Raw genomic sequence first — 22,679 nt, forward strand, 5'->3', positions numbered from 1 at the left:
CCACGCATCACTTGGGGCCAGACCGGTCTACAGAAGACACATGATAATGTGAATTCACACGACCCGGAAGGTTCACCAGGCTATGAAGACATGGGGGTCGCTGTCATTTACATTCCTGCCCTCATTTATGTTCCAAGTCTGACCCAGTACAAACATAATTGATACATTACCGATGCATTCTTTATCATAGCCTTTCTCCACAACATTAAAAACAGTGACTCATCACATACACCACACAGACACAACGATGGAGGGAGAATTGTGCTCCATTGAGCACCCCTTTTTTTGTTTTGTTTTTGTTAATCTGATCAATGACAAATAAATGAGAGGAATCATTATGCAAATATAATTAAGATTAACACTATTCTTCAAATATCAAAGCATCCTTGTTTGTCATAAGTTTGATACAAATGTAAAATTAGTATTACCATTATTTATAATTTGGTAGCTCTGGGTAATACATTTCCGCTAAATGAGCTAATTGCAGGCTCAGAGGAATGTGAAAATGATCAAAATGCAAATGTAATGTTGTTTATAACTAATGGCAGTGATTATCTGGTATCTAGATTTGAATCTAGAACTGTCATCTTGAAGATTCATTGGTGGGGTGGCATTAATTGTAGTCAAGCATTCCAACTAATTTATGTGCATTAACCCATTTTGGGCGGGAACCCCTTTTGGAGCTATTGAAAAATAGCAGATCTACAAGCTCATAGCGCGCCACCGAGTGGCGCGCTATGAGCTTGTAGGTCTGCTATTTTTAAAAAATCGTGAAAATATTTATTTCAGAAAACTGGAGGATTTAGAATATTTTTTTTAAATTTTGAAGTCAGGCCTAAATGGGTTAATGATCCTTTATGTATTCACTGATTGATATCTAGTTTGCGCTTACTCCTTGGTTTGTCTGTTGTACAAGTTTTGCCTTTACCTTTTTGCTGTGCTGTAGTCCCAGTGGTGAAGAAGACCTGGGAGAATGAGGCCACTTTTTTGGAGTACTACAGTGACCACGCTGATTCCTCTATACCAACCATAGACTTGGGAATACCTAATACAGAAAGAGGTAATTGATCTCATTGTTGTCTCACCTAGCCACTAGTGTTGCACATGTCATGTTCCTGGTCATTATTAAGAAATAAACCCCTTCAGGAGTGATAAAGACCCCTCCACTCAACGTCGGGGTCTATGGCAGCCTGTCTCTGTTTAGTTCCTAATGATGGCCAGCTCCCTGTTGATTAACCCCCTTATTACACAGCTACTTAATAAAGTAACAAAAATAATATTTGATAGATATTAAAAGTATTTAATTGCTTATGGTAATAAATTAAAGTAGTCCATTAATGGACCATTCATTTATGCCAGGTGCGTCCAGTGCAAAACTGGTAGGAAGTGTTGTCAAAGCAGCATATTTATACAGGTATGAATATCATGTACAGGTTTATTGGTTTACATTTGAAACTTAACAGTGCTTTTGAGTTCAATAAAGGATTTGGATTCTTTCTTTTCAAAATCTTTGTATTCAGGTTTTTGTAACAGTAGCCCAGGGGCAAGTATTAAACAGACATAAAATATAAAAATAAAACTCAATCCCCTATCCCACCCTCCCCCCACCCACAATCCCAAGGATAGTCGGAAAAACAGTCTGGAGGAAATAAATTAAATAAATAAATATACACATATACACAAAAATACATGCATACATAATTACAAAAAATAAAAATAATAAAAAAGATAATAAAAAGCAGATTTTTCATAGCAGAGCAGATTTTGTTTCTGTTGTGGTTTGGTGTTGGACGAGACATAGGCACGGCACACTATGCAGTTTGTGTGTTGTGGTAGAATGTCATAAACGGGCCCCAGGTCTTGTAAAACCTTTTCTCAGAGCCGGCAATTGAAAAGGATTTGGATTCTGCTAGCATCAGTCTTGTTGATGGTCTTTTTGAGTGGCCTATCGTTGCACCCCTCTCATCCAACCTGTGTATGCTCCAAAAATACAGTAGAAAGCATTTCACGTTTGCTAACCACCATTAACCATTGCTGTTTGACTCTGAACACTGTGACAAGTGACAAGTATATTCTCCAATAGTCACTTACTTGAATCATCTAATTTATTTGAGACATAGGCCTACAAGCATGAATCATGAGGGTCTTGCTGTCATGATATTCTCAGTCTACAGTAACACACCAAAGAAATATGTATCTTAAACAACATTCAACTATCAATTGTCCGGCAGTGGCTCAGTTGGGAGAGCAGCTGTCTGGGAATCAGATTGTCCCCCGTTTGTTGCTCGGCTCAAATAAAGGATAACATGATGGCTTCAAGTGACTTGAAAAATGATTTGGGCAGAAAAAGAGGAAGGTTCTGAAAGAGAAAATGGAGGGAGGCACAGTAAAATGTTCATTTGAATTGTTTTCGATCCGACCCACAAGAGAAAGGGGTAAATTGTTCCATCTTTTAAGATCAATTTTCATCCTGTCAATCAGTTTACCATTGTTCTCCTTATGTATTGAGCTAGAAGTGTGAGAAATGGCAACGCCTAGGTTTTTTAAACCGTTTTGAGAAAGGTGAAATGGGAGCACACCAGTGGGGATGGATTTAGTCAGGTTGTTGATAGGGTAACATACGCTCTTTGGAATATTCAGTTTATAACCCGAGAATTCTCCAAAAATCTTTCTAATGATTATATCATTAGAAAAGTTTTTGGAGAATTCTCTGGAGATATCTCAGGCATCTGAGGTAGAGTGAGACAGAACAACACACTGCATGGCATCTGTCAGCAGGGAGTGTTGGGTGGAAGGAGTAGGACAAAGGCTCTAACAGTTACCTTAAATAATTACATGCATTTGTTAGTAAGCAAGATTTAACAATAGTGCCGTAATTCATATCAGAGGCTTGTGTGGATGGATGAATATGGATAGTTAGTGGTGAGACAGGATAATAAAATGAATAAGCAAAACCTCACTAGAATAATCTAGACAGTTTGAAGAAGTAGGAAAGGGTGATGCAAAAACTGGAAATGGGATGCCAGCAGGTGTTTTATACTGTACTGTTAAATTACGGTGTACAGTATGAATACATAGACTTTTGGAACCTGGCCATAAAAGTGACCCCAACTGCCATTCTGGAGAAATTCCTGATGAGCTCTGTTGACTGAGTGGTGTAAATGTAATCTTATCAAGGCTTGTAATGTTTTGTTCTCTTAAATGAAAATATTTTCAGCATGTGTCGGGAGCAGAAAAGAAAGTCACTAAATATCTCATAAGATGCCCTTTGTATGTATGTACCGGTACGGTATGTGATACACTGTTAATACCTTTGCCTCGATTACCATGATCTACAAGCTCACAACGAATCGCATCATGACAATAGATAGATGTATCTATTAGTTGCTTTTGAAAGACCTATTTGAATTTGTTCATATCGACAGTTGCTTTTGAAAGACCTATTTGAATTTGTTCATATCGATAGTTGCTTTTGAAAGACCTATTTGAATTTGTTCATATCGATTTGTTGATATATAAGACATAAATAAATCGGTTAACCTTCACCATCAGCGAGATTACCGGTTATTGGTTGCAAAATATAGTTTTCGATAGGCCTATATCTTTGGTTAATTGCCCACCCCTAGAATAGAAATTATGAATTGTATACATTACTTATCATGCATGAGTTATACATATCTGTCATAATGTGGAAGGTGCCAAGACCCCTCATTTAGTTTCCCCAGCCAAAAGCTTTCAGCTATTTTGTTAAGAGATTCTGTTTTTGAGTTGGCTGGTCTCACTCGTCCCATCCTATTATCATTCCCCAGTAACCCCCCAGTATTGCAATTCAAAATGAGCGTACAGAACTGGTCTGATATGTGCCTCTAAAAGTATGTTTATTTTTTTATTCCAGTCAGCATTTCAAGGTGTCCTAACTTATTTTGTATTCACATTCTGAGAAAAACACCTTGAGGTGCCTTATAAATAAAACAGTAAGCCTCAGCATTCTTTGTGATGGTTGCCACCAGGGATTTCCATGTCTTAGCTCCTAGCTGAGTGGTGTCTAGATATTTGGATTCTGATGGGTACCTTTCTCTCTGTTCCTTGTACTTGTTGAGTAGTTTCCACCCTACTGCTGTTCATTTCAGGCTGGTGGCGGAACATTTTGTTCAGTCTGGCCCAGCATGCCACACATACTTTAATAGTTCTTTGCTCTTCCCGGGCCCAGCATGCCGTACATACCTTACAGTATTAGTTCTTCAAGATGTCATATGAAGGGTGGTGCCTGGTGGCTCAGCCAGTTAGTGCACTTACTATATAACATGGTCATATAGTGAGCAAGAGGACCCAGGTTCAAATCCGACCCCGATCTAGTCTCCAATGTATCTCCTCTCCGCCTGTTTCTCTGTACTCCCCTGACTGAAGTAAAGCATAAAAAATATGTCATACAGCAGCCATTCCACATGCCGACACAGATTTGTCTTTTCTCTCTTTACTTTACTTTCCTCTCTTGTCTTGATGTTGGTTTAAATGAAAACACATCACAGACACGACATGCATCTCAAAATGTTTACAGCATAAATAAAATAAATGATACAATTACCATGTACCACGGTACTTTTTACAACATTTCTACACACATTCTAAAAGCCAGGAATTGACCTTTTTAAAAGATTTAGTATTACTCTTAATCATCAGGGGTAAAGTTTTCTAGTTTGCTTCTCCTTCATATCGTCATCATTTTTGGGTCAAGGCCACTTGGCCTTTGTTTTGAGGGTACTTGAGGGTACAAAGACTAAATGCAAGGCCATAAAATGTTTAATACATATCATTCCAGTTGAATAAACAAACAAACAAATGGATAAATAAATAAATAATAGGCCTAGCTTATTTCACAAAATAGGGCTAATACATTACTATTTACAATTTACCAAAGAGTTAGTGGACTTGTTTGAAAATGGCGATGGGGAGTCTAGTCAGGGCCAGGGGTATTTAAGATTTCAGAATCTCAACAAATGACAATGTGGAGGGAAATGGGGAAATGCAGGGGGATCCACTGCGGCCTTGGTTTTAAAAAAAGGCGAATTATTCGCACGAATAATTCGCGTCGCTAATTCGCCAGTGTGTAATGACCTAAGGCGAATTAGCGACGCGAATTATTCGTGCGAATAATTCGCCTTTTTTTAAAACCAATTGAAGTCAATGCAAGCTTCCACATCAGTGGCGAATGTGCGAATGTGCGAAAATGCGACCGTTTTCGCTCTTTATTTGTTCGCTCCGGTGTTCGCTCCGGTGTCGAATTTTTAATTCGCGTCGCTAATTCGCCAGTGTGTAATGACCTTTAGGTCACATTCTCACCTAATACTTCGGTAGACTCGATGCGAATGGGCGGAGAAGTTGCGATTCTTTTATATTTGCTGCGGTTTGCCTTCACACTGGCTGTGTCAAGTGCAGCAAGGAAACGAAGCAGGGAATTTTATCAATGTGTTCAATTCATAAAATACACAGTGGAAGCTATGGTGTTAAAAAATATACTTTGAGTAATAGTTAGGACTTTTGACGTAAAGTGAGGGTAACGGATGTGTCGTCGGGGACTGTGTGTGTGTGTGTGTGTGTGTGTGTGTGTGTGTTTGTGCCAGCCACTGTTCTTTTGGGCACATGAACGAGGCACTGCGGAGAAGGGAGCGCAAAATTATCCGAAGTTTACAATAGCTACTCCCAGAGTCCCATTGATGATCATCCGATCACCATATAGCCTACAATTATTATGCATATGCCATGTTAGCTACAGTTTAGAAATCATGCTGAGTATGTATTTTAATTTTGAGGTATTTATATTTAAACGAGATGAAGAAAGTCTCCACTCGGATCCCCACACACAGTGACAGCCCTCCATTTTTACGCATGACAGACAGACAGAATATTCTGTACACTGCAGTGTTTTTTATGTTTCCTTAAGCAATAGATTAATGTGCTCGTCCTCATATTTTGATGAGGGCTTCGGTCTCCTTATTTGACCACATCACATGGTAACCTAATGGGACATCTTTGTACTGCGTAAAATGAATATCCCTTCTCCACCTCCAACTGTGCAGCTCCTTATCCGCCACATAGTTTGCTTCTTTTCCTTTATTTGCTACGGATTGCATTCCCACCTGCACCGAATCGAAATCAAGTGCGTTTGGAAGCGAAGCGAAACCCCCGTTTTTTGGCAGAGTAGAATGCGGTTCTTTGATGCGCATTAGGATTCGAATGAGCCTTCACACCTGCCAAACAAAGCGCATTTTCTGACAATACGCAGCAGGATTAGTTTTAATCGCAGTAAAGCTTTCTGGTGTGAATGTCACCTTATAGTGCATATTTTTTTGAGGGGGCACGGTGGCCATGACATTTGTTAGCCTGGCTAATAAGCCAGACTAATATCACACGGGCAGGCTTTTTTTGTTTTGCCAACGGCTGATTCGTGTCTGGCTTATTAGCCAGGCTAGACATTTATGGCCTCCATGAAATTCCTGTCCTGACATATCTGTGGTAAAACACAGATACTCTGCTATTTAGCCATAATAGCTTCTCTAATTTTCTCAATGAAGCTATTACAGCAGCTCATATATCAGCAACGTCCTTGATTCATTTGAACTTGGCACAGTGCAGGATTAAGATGTAATTGATTAGTAAATTGCTTGTTTCCCTGTTTCGAAACCGAAATGCGGACAGTACAGTTAGTTACATTAAATTATTTAGATTCTTTAGCCTTGTACTAGTTCTGGTGTTGACTCTGAGCCATTATGAATGCCTTCACGTTATTTGACTTATTGATATTAGCGTTACAGTTTTTGCTTGTGCATACTGTATGTGCAGAGTGTGTGAGATTTTATATATCAAGACTTTGTGCAAGGTCTGCTAGTATTTTACTTGCAGGATAATTTATCTTCTTGGTTTGGTCAATATCTGTTTCATTCCAACAAGGCATTCTGTTGCGATCATATCTCCTTTTGCAGGACACTGTGGGAAAACCTTTGCCATCCTAAAGCGATATGTTACCGATGCTGTCCCAAAGACCAGCTGGCTTCTTATTGTGGATGATGACACACTCATCAGGTATCTTACATGCCATAAAATACGACCATTCTTAGTAACTATCCTTAATTTCCCATAATTGTTTTTGTTTTCCTGCTAAAAAAATATGTTTAAAGTCAAACAAAGAACAATTTAGACACAAGATATTTTAGAAAAACCAAGTCACCATTCTGTAAAATATGTGAAATCCTAGGGATATAGATTTATTGGATGTTTCACATATCTAACATTTCACTTTATCTCTAGCAGATTGCTTTTCTATGTGACAGTGGGTTTGCGATACTGTGTGTGTGTGTGTGTGTGTGTGTGTGTGTGTGTGTGTGTGTGTGTGTGTGTGTGTGTGTGTGTGTGTGTGTGTGTGTGTGTGTGTGTGTGTGTGTGTGTGTGTGTGTGTGTGTGTGTGTGTGTGTGTGTGTGTGTGTGTGTGTGTGTGTGTGTGTGTGTGTGTGTGTGTGTGTGTGTGTGTGTGTGTGTGGACGTTTGTGTGTCTGTACAGGCATCACTGAATGATGAGTTTATGATGAGTTTGATCTGTGCTTCTTGCAGCCTTCCCAGACTACGGGTCCTGCTAAGCTGTTATGAACCCTCAGAGCCTGTGTGTCTAGGGGAAAAATACGGCTATGGGTTGAGCCAGGGGGGCTACAGTTACATCACAGGAGGTGGAGGGTGAGTTACATGGCTCAGACACTCTGGGATTATCTCAATGAAAGAGGCAGATCCTCAGCAGAGGGACTTGGTTTGTAATGAAATGCCCCGTGACTGAAAGTTAATTAATAATTGCCAGTACTAGATTAAGATACGCACTCTGAAAGGTGTAATTTAAATGTAAATGTCAGAATGTAAATGTCAAGGCTTCCAGACAGGAAGTATAGCTGAATGTCTGCTTTCCTTTTAAGTGCGTCTGTACTCTGTAGGCTGCAGATTCTTTTTTTGAATACCTTTGAGAGTAACATCAATAACTCTTGACATTTTACACTGCTCCAGGTTTCCATTTTTATTAAAGCATTCTCTTGTGGAAAAAGGATATCCTTTCACTTTGAGTGACATACGTACAGTATTTTCTGCCATCCCAAAGATTGTCTCTTCTAGCGCAATTACCTCTCTTCCCTACGAGATGCATCAACATTCATCCGGGTGAAAAACTGCACAGTATTATTAGACTGAAACGACGCTTACGTCTCAGCTTGACTTCTATCATTTCACTCCTTATTTTGTTTCCTCCGCAGTGGTTTCCTGAAAATCAATAGACAATAAAAATATTAATATAGAAGAATATCTACAGCAAAATACATGCAGTATGACAGTGTTTTTTTTTTTTGAGTTTTAGAATTAGCCTCTGCACTGTATTGGAAATGAGTGTGCACAATGTAGTCAAATTGTAAAAAACACATACTGAGGGGCAGCAGTAGCTCAGGAGGTACAGCAGCTGTCTGGGAGCCGGAAAGTTTCTGGTTCAATCCCTGCCTTCACCTGGCCATGTCTCCAAGTGCCCTTGATCAATACACTGATCTTGCCTTGCATTGTGTAATCCGCCAAAAGTTTGTGAATGTGTACTGCATGAGTATATCATTTGTAATGATGCATCTCTCTGCCTTTGCAGTGTGTGAGAATCAATGTGTAAAGCGCTTTGAATGGTGGGAAAGGAAAGACAGCCACTATATAAATTCAGTCAAAGACAATAAAGTGCATTCCCCAAAAATCAATATAAAAAGAGCTGAATTAAAGAAGATATTGTTGGGGTCACTATGAAGCCTGCTCCCAAGATGACAATGAAAAGTAAATCCCCTGACTTAACTTTTCATCTACTGTATATTTAAATGTATAATGTCAGTCCCTGTATTCTTGCAGCATGGTGTTCAGCAGGGAGGCGGCGGTCCGACTACTAAATAGTGGCTGCAAGTGCTATAGCAATGATGCTCCTGATGACATGGTGTTGGGAATGTGCCTCAATGCCCTTGGACTTCCTGTCACACACAGCCCCCTCTTTCACCAGGTTATTACACCGTCTGTCTTCAGATCTACACTCTGTCAGTGTCTATCTCTGTTGGCATGCATGTCTGTTTCATCCCTGTCGAATTGACAAGATTAGAGTTGGCAGTGTTCAGCTTAAAACAATTTGTGTAAATATAGCAAAAGATGATATTCCTGCATGAGTGTATCTTCATGTAGTTCTGTCTCACTGTGCAACACAGTGAGACAGTGATTGATTGAAATTAAAAATTGTTTTTACATTCCAGGCACGACCAGATGATTATGCCAGAGACTTCTTAGCTCACCAGGTGCCAATCTCCTTCCATAAGCACTGGAATATTGACCCTATTGCTGTTTTTAACAAATGGCTAAAGAACGACTTGGAAGCAACAGTAGCTGATGGACTCGATAAGAGCACCAAGACAGAGTTATAATCATGTAAGCAGTGTGTGTGTGTGTGTGTGTGTGTGTGTGTGTGTGTGTGTGTGTGTGTGTGTGTGTGTGTGTGTGTGTGTGTGTGTGTGTGTGTGTGTGTGTGTGTGTGTGTGTGTGTGTGTGGTCATTGATGGACAATGTTGTAAGGATGTATTCTACATTGATGATTGTGTTTGTTTGTTTTGTGAATCTTCAAGAATGATAAAATAATGACTGTTCAAGTGTGTGTCCATGACTTGATATTTGAGTACATTCATGACTGCGAGATGTTGCATGTTGAGGTTATTGGTATGTTTGGAAATATGAATCTCATATATTATATGGGCATATTTATATCAAAATGCTTTTTGTGTTGAATTTAGGAGATCCTCTTCTGAAGGATGTAACTTTCAGTTACTAATGATGTATATTGTGCTTACTGTACGTATTTTGACATAAAATTATCCATATTTGGGAATGTGTTGTCTCATGGAGTGTAATATGAGTCCTATGTTAGATTTTGTTTTGTTCACTAACCATAAAAAGCTAAGACCAAGTTGTCAGACACACTAAGTTTTACTTTGGTATTTGGTATTCTAATTCAAATGAATGTGTTGGTGAAAAAGTGTCGTGTTATATATTTCGCTCGGCAAGACTTTTGTATTTGCAACTGAAGAAAGTGTTGACATGAGTCATCAGATAAGGCTTTAACCATCGTTTTATTTTTGATAGTTGCTTACAAATTGCAATCTATTGTAGGATGATCAAAAAAATCCTTCACTAAATTCACCTCTGGGGGCACCGCAGGCTTCCACTTGTAGAGACCCGTTCACTCTCTTTTAGCGCTCCATTTCCGGCTGCACGTGTCTTCATTTACATTCTTGACTACACGTTGTAACAGGAGTTAACGCTCTGAATCTGTCTTGAGAGATTACTACAATACTAATAATGTTAGAGATCCATGACCAATTTAGTTGTCTCCACCAGGCCGAAGGCATGGGGAGAGAGTATGTTTTGCACTCCGTCCGTCCGTCCGTGTGTGTGTGTGTGTCCGTCCGTCCTTCCGTCTGCGAACAGCTAATCTCCGGCACCATTAACCCGGTCGATGCCACATTTTGCACACACACTCCCTGGATGCCAACGATGAACCTCTGCCCCAAAGTTTTTGGACAGTACACCTACAGATTTTGTCCAAACATCACGCAAATTGGTACACAGTCTCTCTAGAGCCATTCAACGAAACGGGTCTTTCAGATTTCTCAGACTCCATCCTGATTGGCTAAGATTGGCTTCCAAAGTTCGCAGGAGTGCTCAGTTTCTAACAAAATGCTGCAAATCATGAACACATTGTGTGACTTCCGTGAAATTGTGCACGCACATTCCCACTAGGCCGAGGAAGAAATGCCACATGAACATTTTCAACTCAGCCTCATGGTGGCGCTATAACTGGCCGAAAAGTTTTTTTACCTCTAACTGCACGGATCTGTGGATAACTTTGTATGCCAACTCCCTAGAGGCCAAGGAAAAACCTTTGCCTGGATTTTTTCACATCTGCTCTTTATAGCGCCACCAGGAGGCCGACCTATGTAAAACACATTTTCTAATATTACTCCTTCAGATTTTATCCAAATTTCACGCAAATCGGTACACATGCTCTTCATAGTCATGTGATCAACACGGGTTTGTTTGATTTCTCATAATCCACCCTCATTGGCTACGATTGGCTTCTAAACCTTTCAGGAGTAGCCCGCTTTGTACCCGTTTTGTACAAATCGCCACAACTACTCAACGCAGCGTCCGATTGTGGTGAAACTGTCCATGCATATTCCCACTAGGCTTTGGAAGAAATGCCACTTGACAGTTTTCAAATCAGCCTCATGGTGGCGCTACAACAGGCCAAGCCGCGTCACACACACACGTTTATATTGCTCCTAAACATTTTGCCAAACATCACACACACACTCCTATCCTCCTGGTGGAGACCTGTGCCTGTTTTTCTAGTTAACGCTCTGAATCTGTCTTGAGAGATTACTACAATACTAATAATGTTAGAGATCCATGATCGATTTATAAATTGGCACAGATGCCAGTTCCCACCCATGTCCCACCCATTCACCCACCACCATATGACAACGGACCAATTATGGGGATACAAGGATCCCTGACACTGAAAAACTGCTGATGTCGTGTTGATGACATACAAGGGCATAAATCGGAGACAGACCGACCTGAGTTTGAAAGTACACGTTACCACTTATATTCATGCAACGGCACAAACATGATGCAAAGATCAACCAATCGAATCGATAATTAACGTGGGGAGAGCTCTTTAAATCATTACATCATAGTATTTTTGAGCTAGCCACTCTTATGAACAGTTATGTGTGTGTCCCTACAGTATGTCTGTCCCTGTCAAATCATCACATTTAGAATCTGTGAACAAGTAAAATGTTATGTAAGTTGAGAATCTGTCATAAGATATCAGTAAACATACATACTGTATATGATAACGGGTGCAGACACAAAAGAGGCACATGCTAAATATAGGCTCTGGCCTGACAGCACGTCACGTGTTCGAGTCCCGTTCATGACGACCTTAGCTGCACCCCTTCTCTCTCTCTTTCCTTCACTATAAAGGCACAAAAGGTTCTATGGGATGAGGTGTGAAAAGATGTGTTTCCTGATCCAGGTGCGCCAGAAGGGTTGTACTGTAGGCTGGTTTAGGTACCAGTTTTCATTCAACGGGGAAAAATATGGACTAATTTAGCATTTTTTGTTAAAAAGAGGGACAGAGTTAGTGTAGTTGACTTTGATTTAAAATTAAATTATAAAATTGTGGTATAATCGAAGAAATATGAAACAATCAGACTTGGCGACTTTGGTCACCTTATACTGTGGTTCATCAACAGACCAGTTTTTTTTTTAATTGGATGTGACCAGCAACTTGTAACCAGCCATGCTGTGGCATTCTGGATCAGTTGTAGTGGTTTGAGAGAGTAGTAGTCCGATTGACGATTGAAACTTTAGGAGCCGTCGGAAAGGTCTGATCCCACTGATGTTACAAAATACAAACCTACAGGAGCAAGTGATCGCTGAAATGTGGGCCTTGAAGGACATCTGACTCTCCAGGATCACTCCCAGACAGGTTCAGGCAGTTTGAGGAAGAGGGTGTTGATGGAAGTGAAAGGATCCTACAGGGGGCAAGAAGAGAGGCTCTGTTCTGTCTATTGAGCTTGAGGGGGTGGGAACTGGGAAGGCATTCACTGTGAGATGTCATTCTGACATGCAGTGATAAGAGTAGAGTTGACAGAACCAAGGGATCCAATGTGAAAAGGAGAGGATAATGCAGTGGATGGTTACTAATTTATGTCTTACTGCGAAAATGTACAGTAGAAGACAGTGCTGTCTGGGGCGCCCGCTGGCCCAGTTGTCCAGACGCATGCCACATAATAGGCTTTGGCCTGACGACACTGCATGTTTGAGTCCCGTTCATGACGACCTTTGGTGCATGTCTCTCCCCTTCTCTCTCTGACTCCCTCTTTCCTGTCCATCTTCACTTGAGCCTTTAAAAAAAAAAGAAGACAGTGCTGTCTCAGTCTCAATGGGGCTATTAAGGTTGTCTGAAAAGACCACATATTTGACTAGGAACATTAGTAGTTTCCCACGTGACCCACACACCCGTGTGAAGTGAGGGGTGCTCTTATCATCGTACATCATCCAATAAAATAATGCCGCAATAAATACATTTGCTCAGACACATATGATGTAAATTCTCCTTTCATTGTCAATGGCATGTTTGTCTTAGCACAAAAAGCCGATTTGGTAAATTGTATGCACATTTATAATAATTATTCAAATAATAATAAATTAATAATTTACATTTGGGGGATATCTTTCACAATAATAAGTAAAACATGTTCTAGACATTCTAATGATCACAAAAAATATATATATTACAGGCATTTTACTTACTTTTTCAGGGTTAAAGGTTTTTTAAGTTGTGTGAATTTCTGCTTCTGTGGGGGTATTTATATGCAAATATCATGACTAATGGCATTGTAAGACTAAACAATGAACATCAATGATGATGTTTAGGTGAAAAAAGATATTTGTTTTTGATAAATATAAAATATGAATGTTGCCCAAAAGCATCGCTGGGGCCTGTCAATGGCAAATGTGACACGAGTTAGGACAAAGAGCTCGCCCCTCAACAAGTTTGGCTGAAATATCTTCCTATAGAATACTATTAACAAAAATCACACCCGTGTGAAGTGAGGAGCGCTCTAATCATCATACATCATCATAAAGAATGGTGGTCCCTTATTGGCCAAGGGTGGCCATGTCGACATACCTAGCCGATTTGCTCAGACGCATATGACGTAAATTCTCCATTCATTATCAATGGCATTTAATGTTTGTGTTCAGACAGAATCTACACTATAGCTGTTTATAGGAGGGGCTAGCACCCCTCAAAAATAAACTATGGCAGAGTATGACATGTACAGTACTATGGCAGAGTATGACATGTACAGTATTAAAAGTTCAAACCCGGGGGCACGGTGGCACAGTTGGTAATGCTGTCGCCCCACAGCTAGAAGGTCCTGGGTTCGATTCCCGCTGGGGACGCTGTGGGTGCTGGCGGCGTGTTTCCTCCTCCGTGCCATCAGTGCCAATACCTGAGGCGGGGTTGGCGAAAGGGCCTTTCTGTGTGGAGTTTGCATGTTCTCCCCGTGTCCCCTAGGGTAGGTACCCTCACAAAAAACATGCAGTAATCCTGGACTCTAAACGGCCTCCCCCTGGCCAGCCGGGGCGCCTGATGGAAGGGAAAGGAACTGGTTGGAAAAACATGTTCCTTCCACGCGCTACGTCCAACCAGGGAAACTCCCCCCTGTCAGGTGTAAAGGAGCAACTTGGACACTCAGGCATGAAGGAAGCATGAGGATCGTGGGATAAAAAATGAACTGATTGGTGTGTGTGTGTGTTTGTGTGTGTGTGTGTGTGTGTGTGTGTGTGTGTGAGAACAGTGACACCTTCTTAGGTCACTGTGCAATATTTCCGTACTCAATCGGACATGGAGATATAATACTGTAGGGACCTAGCCTGATTATCAGACTGTAGCTGTCCACTAAGAGAGTGGGCGGGTTCTTTGGGCTGGATCCAGGCTAGTAGGGACCCACATTGCTGTTCCTTGGAGTGGCTAGTACCTACTACTCTATACTGTAATGGTTTGCATTTTTATAGCTCGTACTGTGCTATCCTGTACTACTCGCACTGTACTGTACTACTCATACTTTACTGTACTGTACTACTCATACTGTACTGTACTATGCGTACTGTACTGTACTACTCGTACTGTACTGTACTGTACTACTCATACTGTACTGTACTACGCGTACTGTACTGTACTACTCGTACTGTACTGTACTGTACTACTCATACTGTACTGTACTACTCATACTGTACTGTACTATGCGTACTGTACTGTACTACTCGTACTGTGCTACTCATACTGTACTGTGCTGTACTACTCATACTGTACTGTACTACGCGTACTGTACTGTACTACTCGTACTGTACTGTGCTACTTGTACTGTACTACTCATACTGTACTGTACTACTTGTACTGTACTGTACTACTCTCACTGTACTATACTACTCGTACTGTACTGTACTGTACTGTACTGTACTGTACTGTACTGTACTGTACTGTACTGTACTACTACTCATACTGTACTGTACTGTGCTGTGCTGTACTACTCATACTTGTACTCTGTACTGTACTGTAGTGTGTTGTACTGTACACCATACTGTACTGCACTGTACTCTGTACCGTAGTACTGCACTGTGTGTGTGTGTGTGTGTGTGTGTGTGTGTGTGTGTGTGTGTGTGTGTGTGTGTGTGTGTGTGTGTGTGTGTGTGTGTGTGTGTGTGTGTGCAGTGTGTGTGTGTGTGTGTGTGTGTGTGTGTGTGTGTGTGTGTGTGTGTGTGTGTGTGTGTGTGTGTGTGTGTGTGTGTGTCCGCCCAGTGAGACTTGGTGGTCAAACGCCATTTCCGTGCCTGGACACAGGGACAGACATACAGTAGCTGACATCTTCATCACATGACTCCAGAGATATGTGTACCAATATTTGTATGGGTTTTGGACAGTATTTGTAGTAGATTAGTAGCAGAAAGTGTCTTTTGAAAAAGAAAACTGACTAAAATCTAGCACAAATGGCAGAACCCTATGGGGAGTATCATGATTCAAGGAATCCAGGGAAAATATATTTTGATTGTACGACCTACGGTTTAAGAGTTCTAGGGCAAAACATAAGGTCCCACCACCAGGCTGATTAAAGAATTTGGAGGTGGCGCTTCTTCCTTGGCATAGTGGGAATGTGTGTGAAAGTTTCATGGCAATCAAACACCGCATTCATGATTTGTTGCATTTTGTGCAAAAGTGGCCACACTTTAGATTAGCTGCATGCTCACATAATCATGGCTGGATGGACACTGGACAGACAGCCTCACTGTCACTCACAGGACCGCAAACATTGTCTCCGGCCTTTGGTCATCCGACATAGTGGAGACTGTCCGTGACACACATCCTTCTCTGCATCTGTATGGAAAATTTGGAAATTGAGTATACATTCATTATTTACTGTAAAGAACCATAGATGAGAATTTCCATATTGCACTTTAAAACAGTTGGAAACTAAAGGAGAGCTTCTGGTGTACAACAAAATTAATTTATACTCAAATCCATCAAAATTCAAGATTGAATAATGTATTACCATTTCTTTGAGTAATTGATTTAAATTTGTTTTGGTGTGTGCTCACTCAGTATAATGAGACTCGAAGGAGCCTCCTGTAACTAAAAGGATATACTGTTGTGGAATATTAAGTAAAGATTGTGCATAGTTTATTCATCAAGGCACACTTAGGACGTCCAAAACATGTTATTGCTACATCTGTGTACACAATTCAACAAGTGCAATAATTCATATTTATCTAACCATGAGCCCAGATCAGCTCACATATTGTATATTTTAATTCTTTTATCCTTTCTCTACCTTTATATATTTGATTATACTTTATCTGTATTTCTTTAATATTGTTGTAATTCATCATAATGCACCAAGCTTTTCTCATATTTCTCAATTTCCTCATATTAACCTAACCACTCTGGCAATACAAATATCTTTGTGGGTGGTTTAAAAAAAACTCAGCAGTAAATTAAAGGTATATTCAGTGATTTCACTTAATTCAAATATCACTTCTTTTTTGTTTTGTTGTGATAATCCTCCCTACTATAGAGTGTGCTGACCATAAGGAGTTCCTCCCTGTCCCCAGTTAACCCCTGGGGTTTTTAGCTAGGTGGCCCAGCCTTCATCCAATCAGGATAGAGAGGGGCCTTCCGCCAATCATGATCGAGCGGGGGTGGGCCTTGGTGTGTGTGATGTTGGCCTGTTGCGTGTCCCCCCCACTGTAGTGTGTGCATGTGCACATCTTGTTACCGGGGCGGACCGGGGGGGGTTTCCAAATCACCAAAATCACTGAATGCTCCTTTAAGGACCATGATCTGTAAATGAGCTTCAGCGTACATAAGCTGGAGAAAACCAACCAAAACTCCATCAGCCAGGATGTGAAGAAGAGAAAGTGGGGGTGGATTGGACATACCCTCCGAAAACCTACTGACAACATCACTAGGCAAGCACTGGACTGGAACCCACAGGGCAAAAGAAAAGTGGGGAGGCCAAAACAGACCTGGAGAAGATCAGTGGAGAGTGAGGCAAAGACGATCGGATTATCGTGGGCCCAGCTGAAGAAAACTGCTCAAAACAGAGTCCGATGGCGGGGTGTGATTGCGGCCCTATGCTCCACCTAGGAGCATACAGGAATAAGTCAAGTAAGTCAAGTACATAAGCTGTCGCCTACCTTGTCCTTCACAACCACTCTCTTGAATGCTTTTGTTTTTGCGAACGCAGTGAGCATTTACTATGAGACCCAGCAGATCCTGTCTGTCTGTCTGTCTGTGTGTGTGTCACGCTGTAACACCAACCGCCCGCCACCAGAGGGCGCAGCTGTATCACACACGCACGCACGCACACACACACACACACACACAAACAACTTAACTTAATTAAAAAAAACTTAACTTAAAAAAATCTTTAAAAAAAGAAATAACAAAAAAAAAAACTTAAAGTACGTAATTTATTCTAATTGTTGTTATTGCAATTTACGAGCTGCGTTCGCTTCCCGCGTTCGCGCGTCTTACTTGTAATATAGACAACATATTGTAGTAGGTGGGGGTCTCATTCAATATGTTCATAGCACATACAGTATGCACACCAAAACAAGTTTCAACCATGGACGGACAACATGCAAGATCATTCCATGCCAACAGCAGTCCATGTAAGTTTTCAATGTGTTTACCTGAACTTCTGTGACAAAACTGTTTTCATAATGAAAGTCCAGAATTTGACTTCATGGTCCTTTTAACTCGCTTTAGAATAGCATGCTTGTTTGTACCTGGATTGAAATGCTTACCCTTGGAGACACTTTTCAAAGTCAACATTCGTAAAGAAACGACTTTAAAGCATATAGCACCTTGGTGCACGCCACGGTGCACACTTAAAATCGGCTGATACAATTTGGCATATTAAGAACCTTCTACTTTCTTGTTCCACTTTCCCCACCCATCGTGTGTCTTCTGCCTGGAGAAAAGACTGTTTCAATCTTTCTCCCTGGCCCTGTCATAACTGTTATGTTGCCTTTTACTGTACCAGGTCAGTGGAAATTGGTTTCAACCATCTCTCATGAACTCTTTGAAGTTGTAAATAAAAATGTATTTATTTATCTTTTTGGCTTTTCGACTTTATTGATAGACTTTATAGTAGATTGACAGGAAACGGGGAGAGTGATGGGGGGGAAGACACACAACACACGTCGTCGGGGATCGATTGGGACTCGAACCAGTGTGGATTACCAGCCTAGGTGCCTGGACCGCTAGGCCGGCCTGGGCCATCAAATTCTTTCTTAAAACAATTTCTTGTGATTCTCTTGTTTAGAGTATTTGGTTAGTCACTGCAGCTGCACTGGTCTACGTTGGGAGTTAAATTAATTGTCTGATTATGTTCAGTTCAGTTCCTAGTGTGCACTGTTCACCAAATGTCTATTATTACCATGCTCTCCGTTTGGAGGCCAGACTGATGATTATTGCAGTGCTGAATCTTTCAACATGTCAGCACAAAATGTGGAAGGAGGTAATCAAGCATGATAGTTGAATAAAGCTTCATTGTTCTATCTTTGTACAGAGACTTTGATGGTAGTGAGATCCAGGCTGCCTCCACTTTTGATGTGGTTGGTTATGTCATATGGCTGAATAGAATATGCACTTGTAATGCTCAGCAATTTAACTGAACTTAATGTTGAATTTGCTCATTTATTTCTACCAGCTGTTCAGACCAAGTACAATGAAAAACGAGTTCTTACATTACAGGAGTTTAATTTCATGATATCACATCTTCTATATTGCTTGTGTTAACCTTCCCACCTAAACATGATTGCTCTTGCAATGCTGTAATGAGTTTTCATTGTATTGCAGACAGTTATATCTAAAGAAATTGCTTGTTTAATGATGACTCATCAATGTCATCCCCAGTTAGTGTATCAAAGGTGCAAAGCAAGGGTCACATATTTAATTAGCAATTAAGATTATACTGTTAATGGAACAGAACATGGGTTTGTTAATGTTAATGAGACAACAGATTTCACATTGGTGCGAGTGTTTTGCACACCTACAGTACAAAGGCGTAGGAGTAGACCAGACAAGCTGGGCCCCCACATACTAAGAAAAACCTTTAACAAATACGTTTAATGGGAATAACAACTTCCGTCATCATGACGAAGGTATAATACTAGACCTAAACTTTGTTATTACAATTAAACTTTTTCTTGTGGGGACTGTGTGTGAGTTATTTCTTTTGGTACATTGGTGCAGATAAAGTACTTTTCGTGCTGGATATACTCTAATGGAATTTTACACCATTTTGACAGTACTGGCTCAGAATATACTGTACCAATATTGCTTTTTGCAGAACCATATGGCGTAGCTCAATCTCTTCATTCATTTTGTTACAGCTTTTATTGAATTTTGCTATCCATACGAGATTTAATGTAACTGATAACATCTTTGATTGAACTTGACAAATATAGTTATGTGAGGAAAATGGGTGTAAAAGACAAAGAGCCAATACATATCCCCATGGTAAGTGGTTTAATTTCAATGTCCTCCATCCTTGTTTCTTCAGATCACAGCATGTCAATCAAATTAAAAGACTGCCAGAAGAGATTTTCCATTCCTTCCATATATTGAGAGAGCTGACCAGCTTTAGACCGCAGTTTGCAATCACAAAGACTTACTGATGATGAATAATACCGAAAAAGTAAATTGTGTTAAAATGTCTCGTTTAAGTAATCTACTTGTCAGTGAAATCACTATACTTCTGTCGATGTCCTCATGATGCACAATTATATTAAAATGATTTTTTTTTCTCACATCACATCATACAGGGATGTGGTAATTTAAATTAAACCAAGCCCATTGGATCACCTACCCTACAGCTTCAATCTGGGTAGATCAGAAGTCTCCATTATAATTATAGTGCATGCCCAACAATAGCGCTCATGCACAGTACCTTTGATTGGCCCATCTGTCGCCGCTGTTTGCATTTGCAATTTTAAGAGGTATTCTTTACACAAGCCTTGTGACATGAATTATAGTGTTGTCCTGTGGTGGTGTGTTATTATTTCTGGGGGAAACAGATTGCTGATAAAGGCTATAAGGCAAACAAACAGCCATCTTGCACGCATCTGTGCCAAGTCCAGCTTTCTAGCCCTCTGAGGGGAGATTAGAAGGTAAAAGAGATTGAAACAAGACAGAGAGGGAATGATGAATTGGTGCATCAGCTCCAAGATAATGATAGGCAGTGCTTAATGGTGGTTTCCCTTAGGGTCCTGGGACTGAGACTACAGAAATTGTGCAGATGTTCCAGACACATTCTGGCGGTCATATCCTTGTCCTCCCATTCGGTTCTCTGCACTTGTATACTTGTATACTCCATAGCCTACTGCATATTTTCAAATAATTGTTCCTCAAGGATAACAGCAGGTTACAATGTAACCCAAGTTCTCTGAGTGATCTCTCCACCATATGGATTACGTAGGGCAAAGCAAAGCAAAGTTCTTTGTTTACCCAGGGTGAATGGACTAAGCTCGAGATGCTTGTTTACAGCCAGACCCTGCTCATAGAACATTTCATGGTAGGGGTTCAATGCCTTGCTCAAGGGCACTTCAGCGGTGGTAATTTTAACGTGCCGGTCCGGGGATTCGAACTGGCGACCTTCCGATAACAAGACCGCTCCGCAAACCGTTCGGCCACCGCTGCCACTGGGTGGACTGGAGAGATAGTCTTGACATGATAGAGAACAATCGGATGTGGTGTAAATTGTAATAAAAAAAAGAAGGGGGAAATAGTTCATCTACAAGCTCACCACACGTCACAATGTGAGCTTGTAGATCGGCTATTTTCACCATGCAACACTGAAGTATAAATAATTAAATATGGCTTAAGTTGTTACGGTAAAAGCTATGCTGCAAAAAGAGGTCAAGAACAAGACAAGAATCATACTGTAAATAGTCTCTAGACTCTACTGAGATAGAGATGTCCTTATTGTATCATGGATTTTATTTTTGGCAACTTACTGTAACAGTTGCAGAAAGTGACATGCAAACAATAGCTCAATCTCCTTGAGGAGGGATTGTGAAGGCAGTCCAGCATACAGAATGCATCCCTGAAGGCTTGCTTTCCTGCTAAAAATGTGCACTGAGCCATAATACCCACCCTACTGACATTACTAGCAACTTTGACAAGCCTCCCCAGGCTGTTCTTGTTAAAGATTCCCAAATCCATCCACCAAAAACTTTCAAGTAACATATTAAATTAAATTCATTGTATAACAGAGTCAGCAATTGATTTACACACGAGAGGAATTAATCATCATCTTTAGGACTAACCTTGCGTTACTCCCTTTTGCATATGGCATCGATGTTGGCAGAAAACAGATTATTATGAGTGACAGTAACTGATTCAACCTCCTCCTCTGAATGATTATCTTACCCACTGATGAAATCATGCACCATATGCTCATGGTCTTCTCCAGTCCCCACTTTAATGCCAACAATAGCAGTGTCATCATAACAGCTATGTCAACATCCGCTGTTATGATATTCCAATTTGCATAATTTTAAAGATGGTTTGCTCGCAAGATATAGAGAAGAGCAGAAATATCATCTCTATACAGTATACACCCAAGGTTCCTCTATTCAACACCCAATGTGGCATTGTATCCAAATTATAAAAGATGATCCATATACTTCCAGCAGTTGCATCAACCATTGTTTGCTTGAGATAAACCATCCAGAATAACTTCTGGGGTTTTTTACCAAAGTCAATATAACTACTCATACTGACATAGATATTTCTTATATTTTGTAATATTTCTTCCTTCATTTCTAGGTCCCCCTCACAGCAATAATAATACCATCACCTAATCCTTTTACACTGCAGGATTTTTACATTTTATGTGGATGCATCATTAGATTGTTGGTAGGATCTAGTTATACAATGTGCCGGAATATCATTCATATTTGCACATTGACAGTTTCTTCCCTTAACTTAGATGGTCTTTTTTTCCCTTGAGTGATATGAAAAAAATGATGGATCCAAACACTAAAGGAGCCCAAATATATTATTCATTTTAAGATTATACTCATAAAGCATAATAATTTGAGACTCCATCTCATTCTATCATTTTGTATCCAACGCAATGTCTGTTGTTGAACCAAAACATCAAACGATTTGACCTTGGTCGAATGCTAATTGGGCCCACAGCACAGAATGTGTTCTACATCTGTAGGTTCATCAATACTAATGGAGGGCTCCTGAAACAAAAGTCAGGAGTCGAAGCAAGTCAAAGAACCCTACAAGACATTGAGAACAACTATTGATGCGGTCTCTGACCCCGGCCCCTGCTTTGCTGCTGCATCAGTGGGTGGCTGATGCTGTTGGTCAAGTTACCAGAACGGAGCTGTAAGCTCCTTCAGCGGGTATAGATTCTGGGTCCTATCTTGAATCATGTCTTGAACTGCATGCGTTACACATTGAGGGAAACTGTGTTATAATTAGCCTGATT

The 22,679-nt window shown here is 40.5% G+C and overlaps 1 protein-coding gene across 1 annotated transcript in view; it reads left to right on the forward strand.

Annotated features, from left to right (window-relative positions):
* b3glcta (beta 3-glucosyltransferase a) overlaps nt 1-9,897 on the forward strand; it is a 63,888-nt gene extending 53,991 nt beyond the window's left edge. Inside the window, exons 11-15 of the mRNA XM_079513567.1 lie at nt 947-1,060; nt 6,981-7,080; nt 7,606-7,725; nt 8,908-9,052; nt 9,297-9,897. Coding sequence (XP_079369693.1) covers nt 947-1,060; nt 6,981-7,080; nt 7,606-7,725; nt 8,908-9,052; nt 9,297-9,464 — 647 coding nt within the window. The 3' untranslated portion in view covers nt 9,465-9,897. The remainder of the gene's footprint in view (nt 1-946; nt 1,061-6,980; nt 7,081-7,605; nt 7,726-8,907; nt 9,053-9,296) is intronic.
* The last annotated feature ends 12,782 nt before the right edge of the window (nt 9,898-22,679 follow it).

The sequence above is a fragment of the Electrona antarctica genome (genome assembly GCF_951216825.1).
Source record: "Electrona antarctica genome assembly, chromosome: 11".
Lineage (NCBI taxonomy): Eukaryota > Metazoa > Chordata > Actinopteri > Myctophiformes > Myctophidae > Electrona > Electrona antarctica.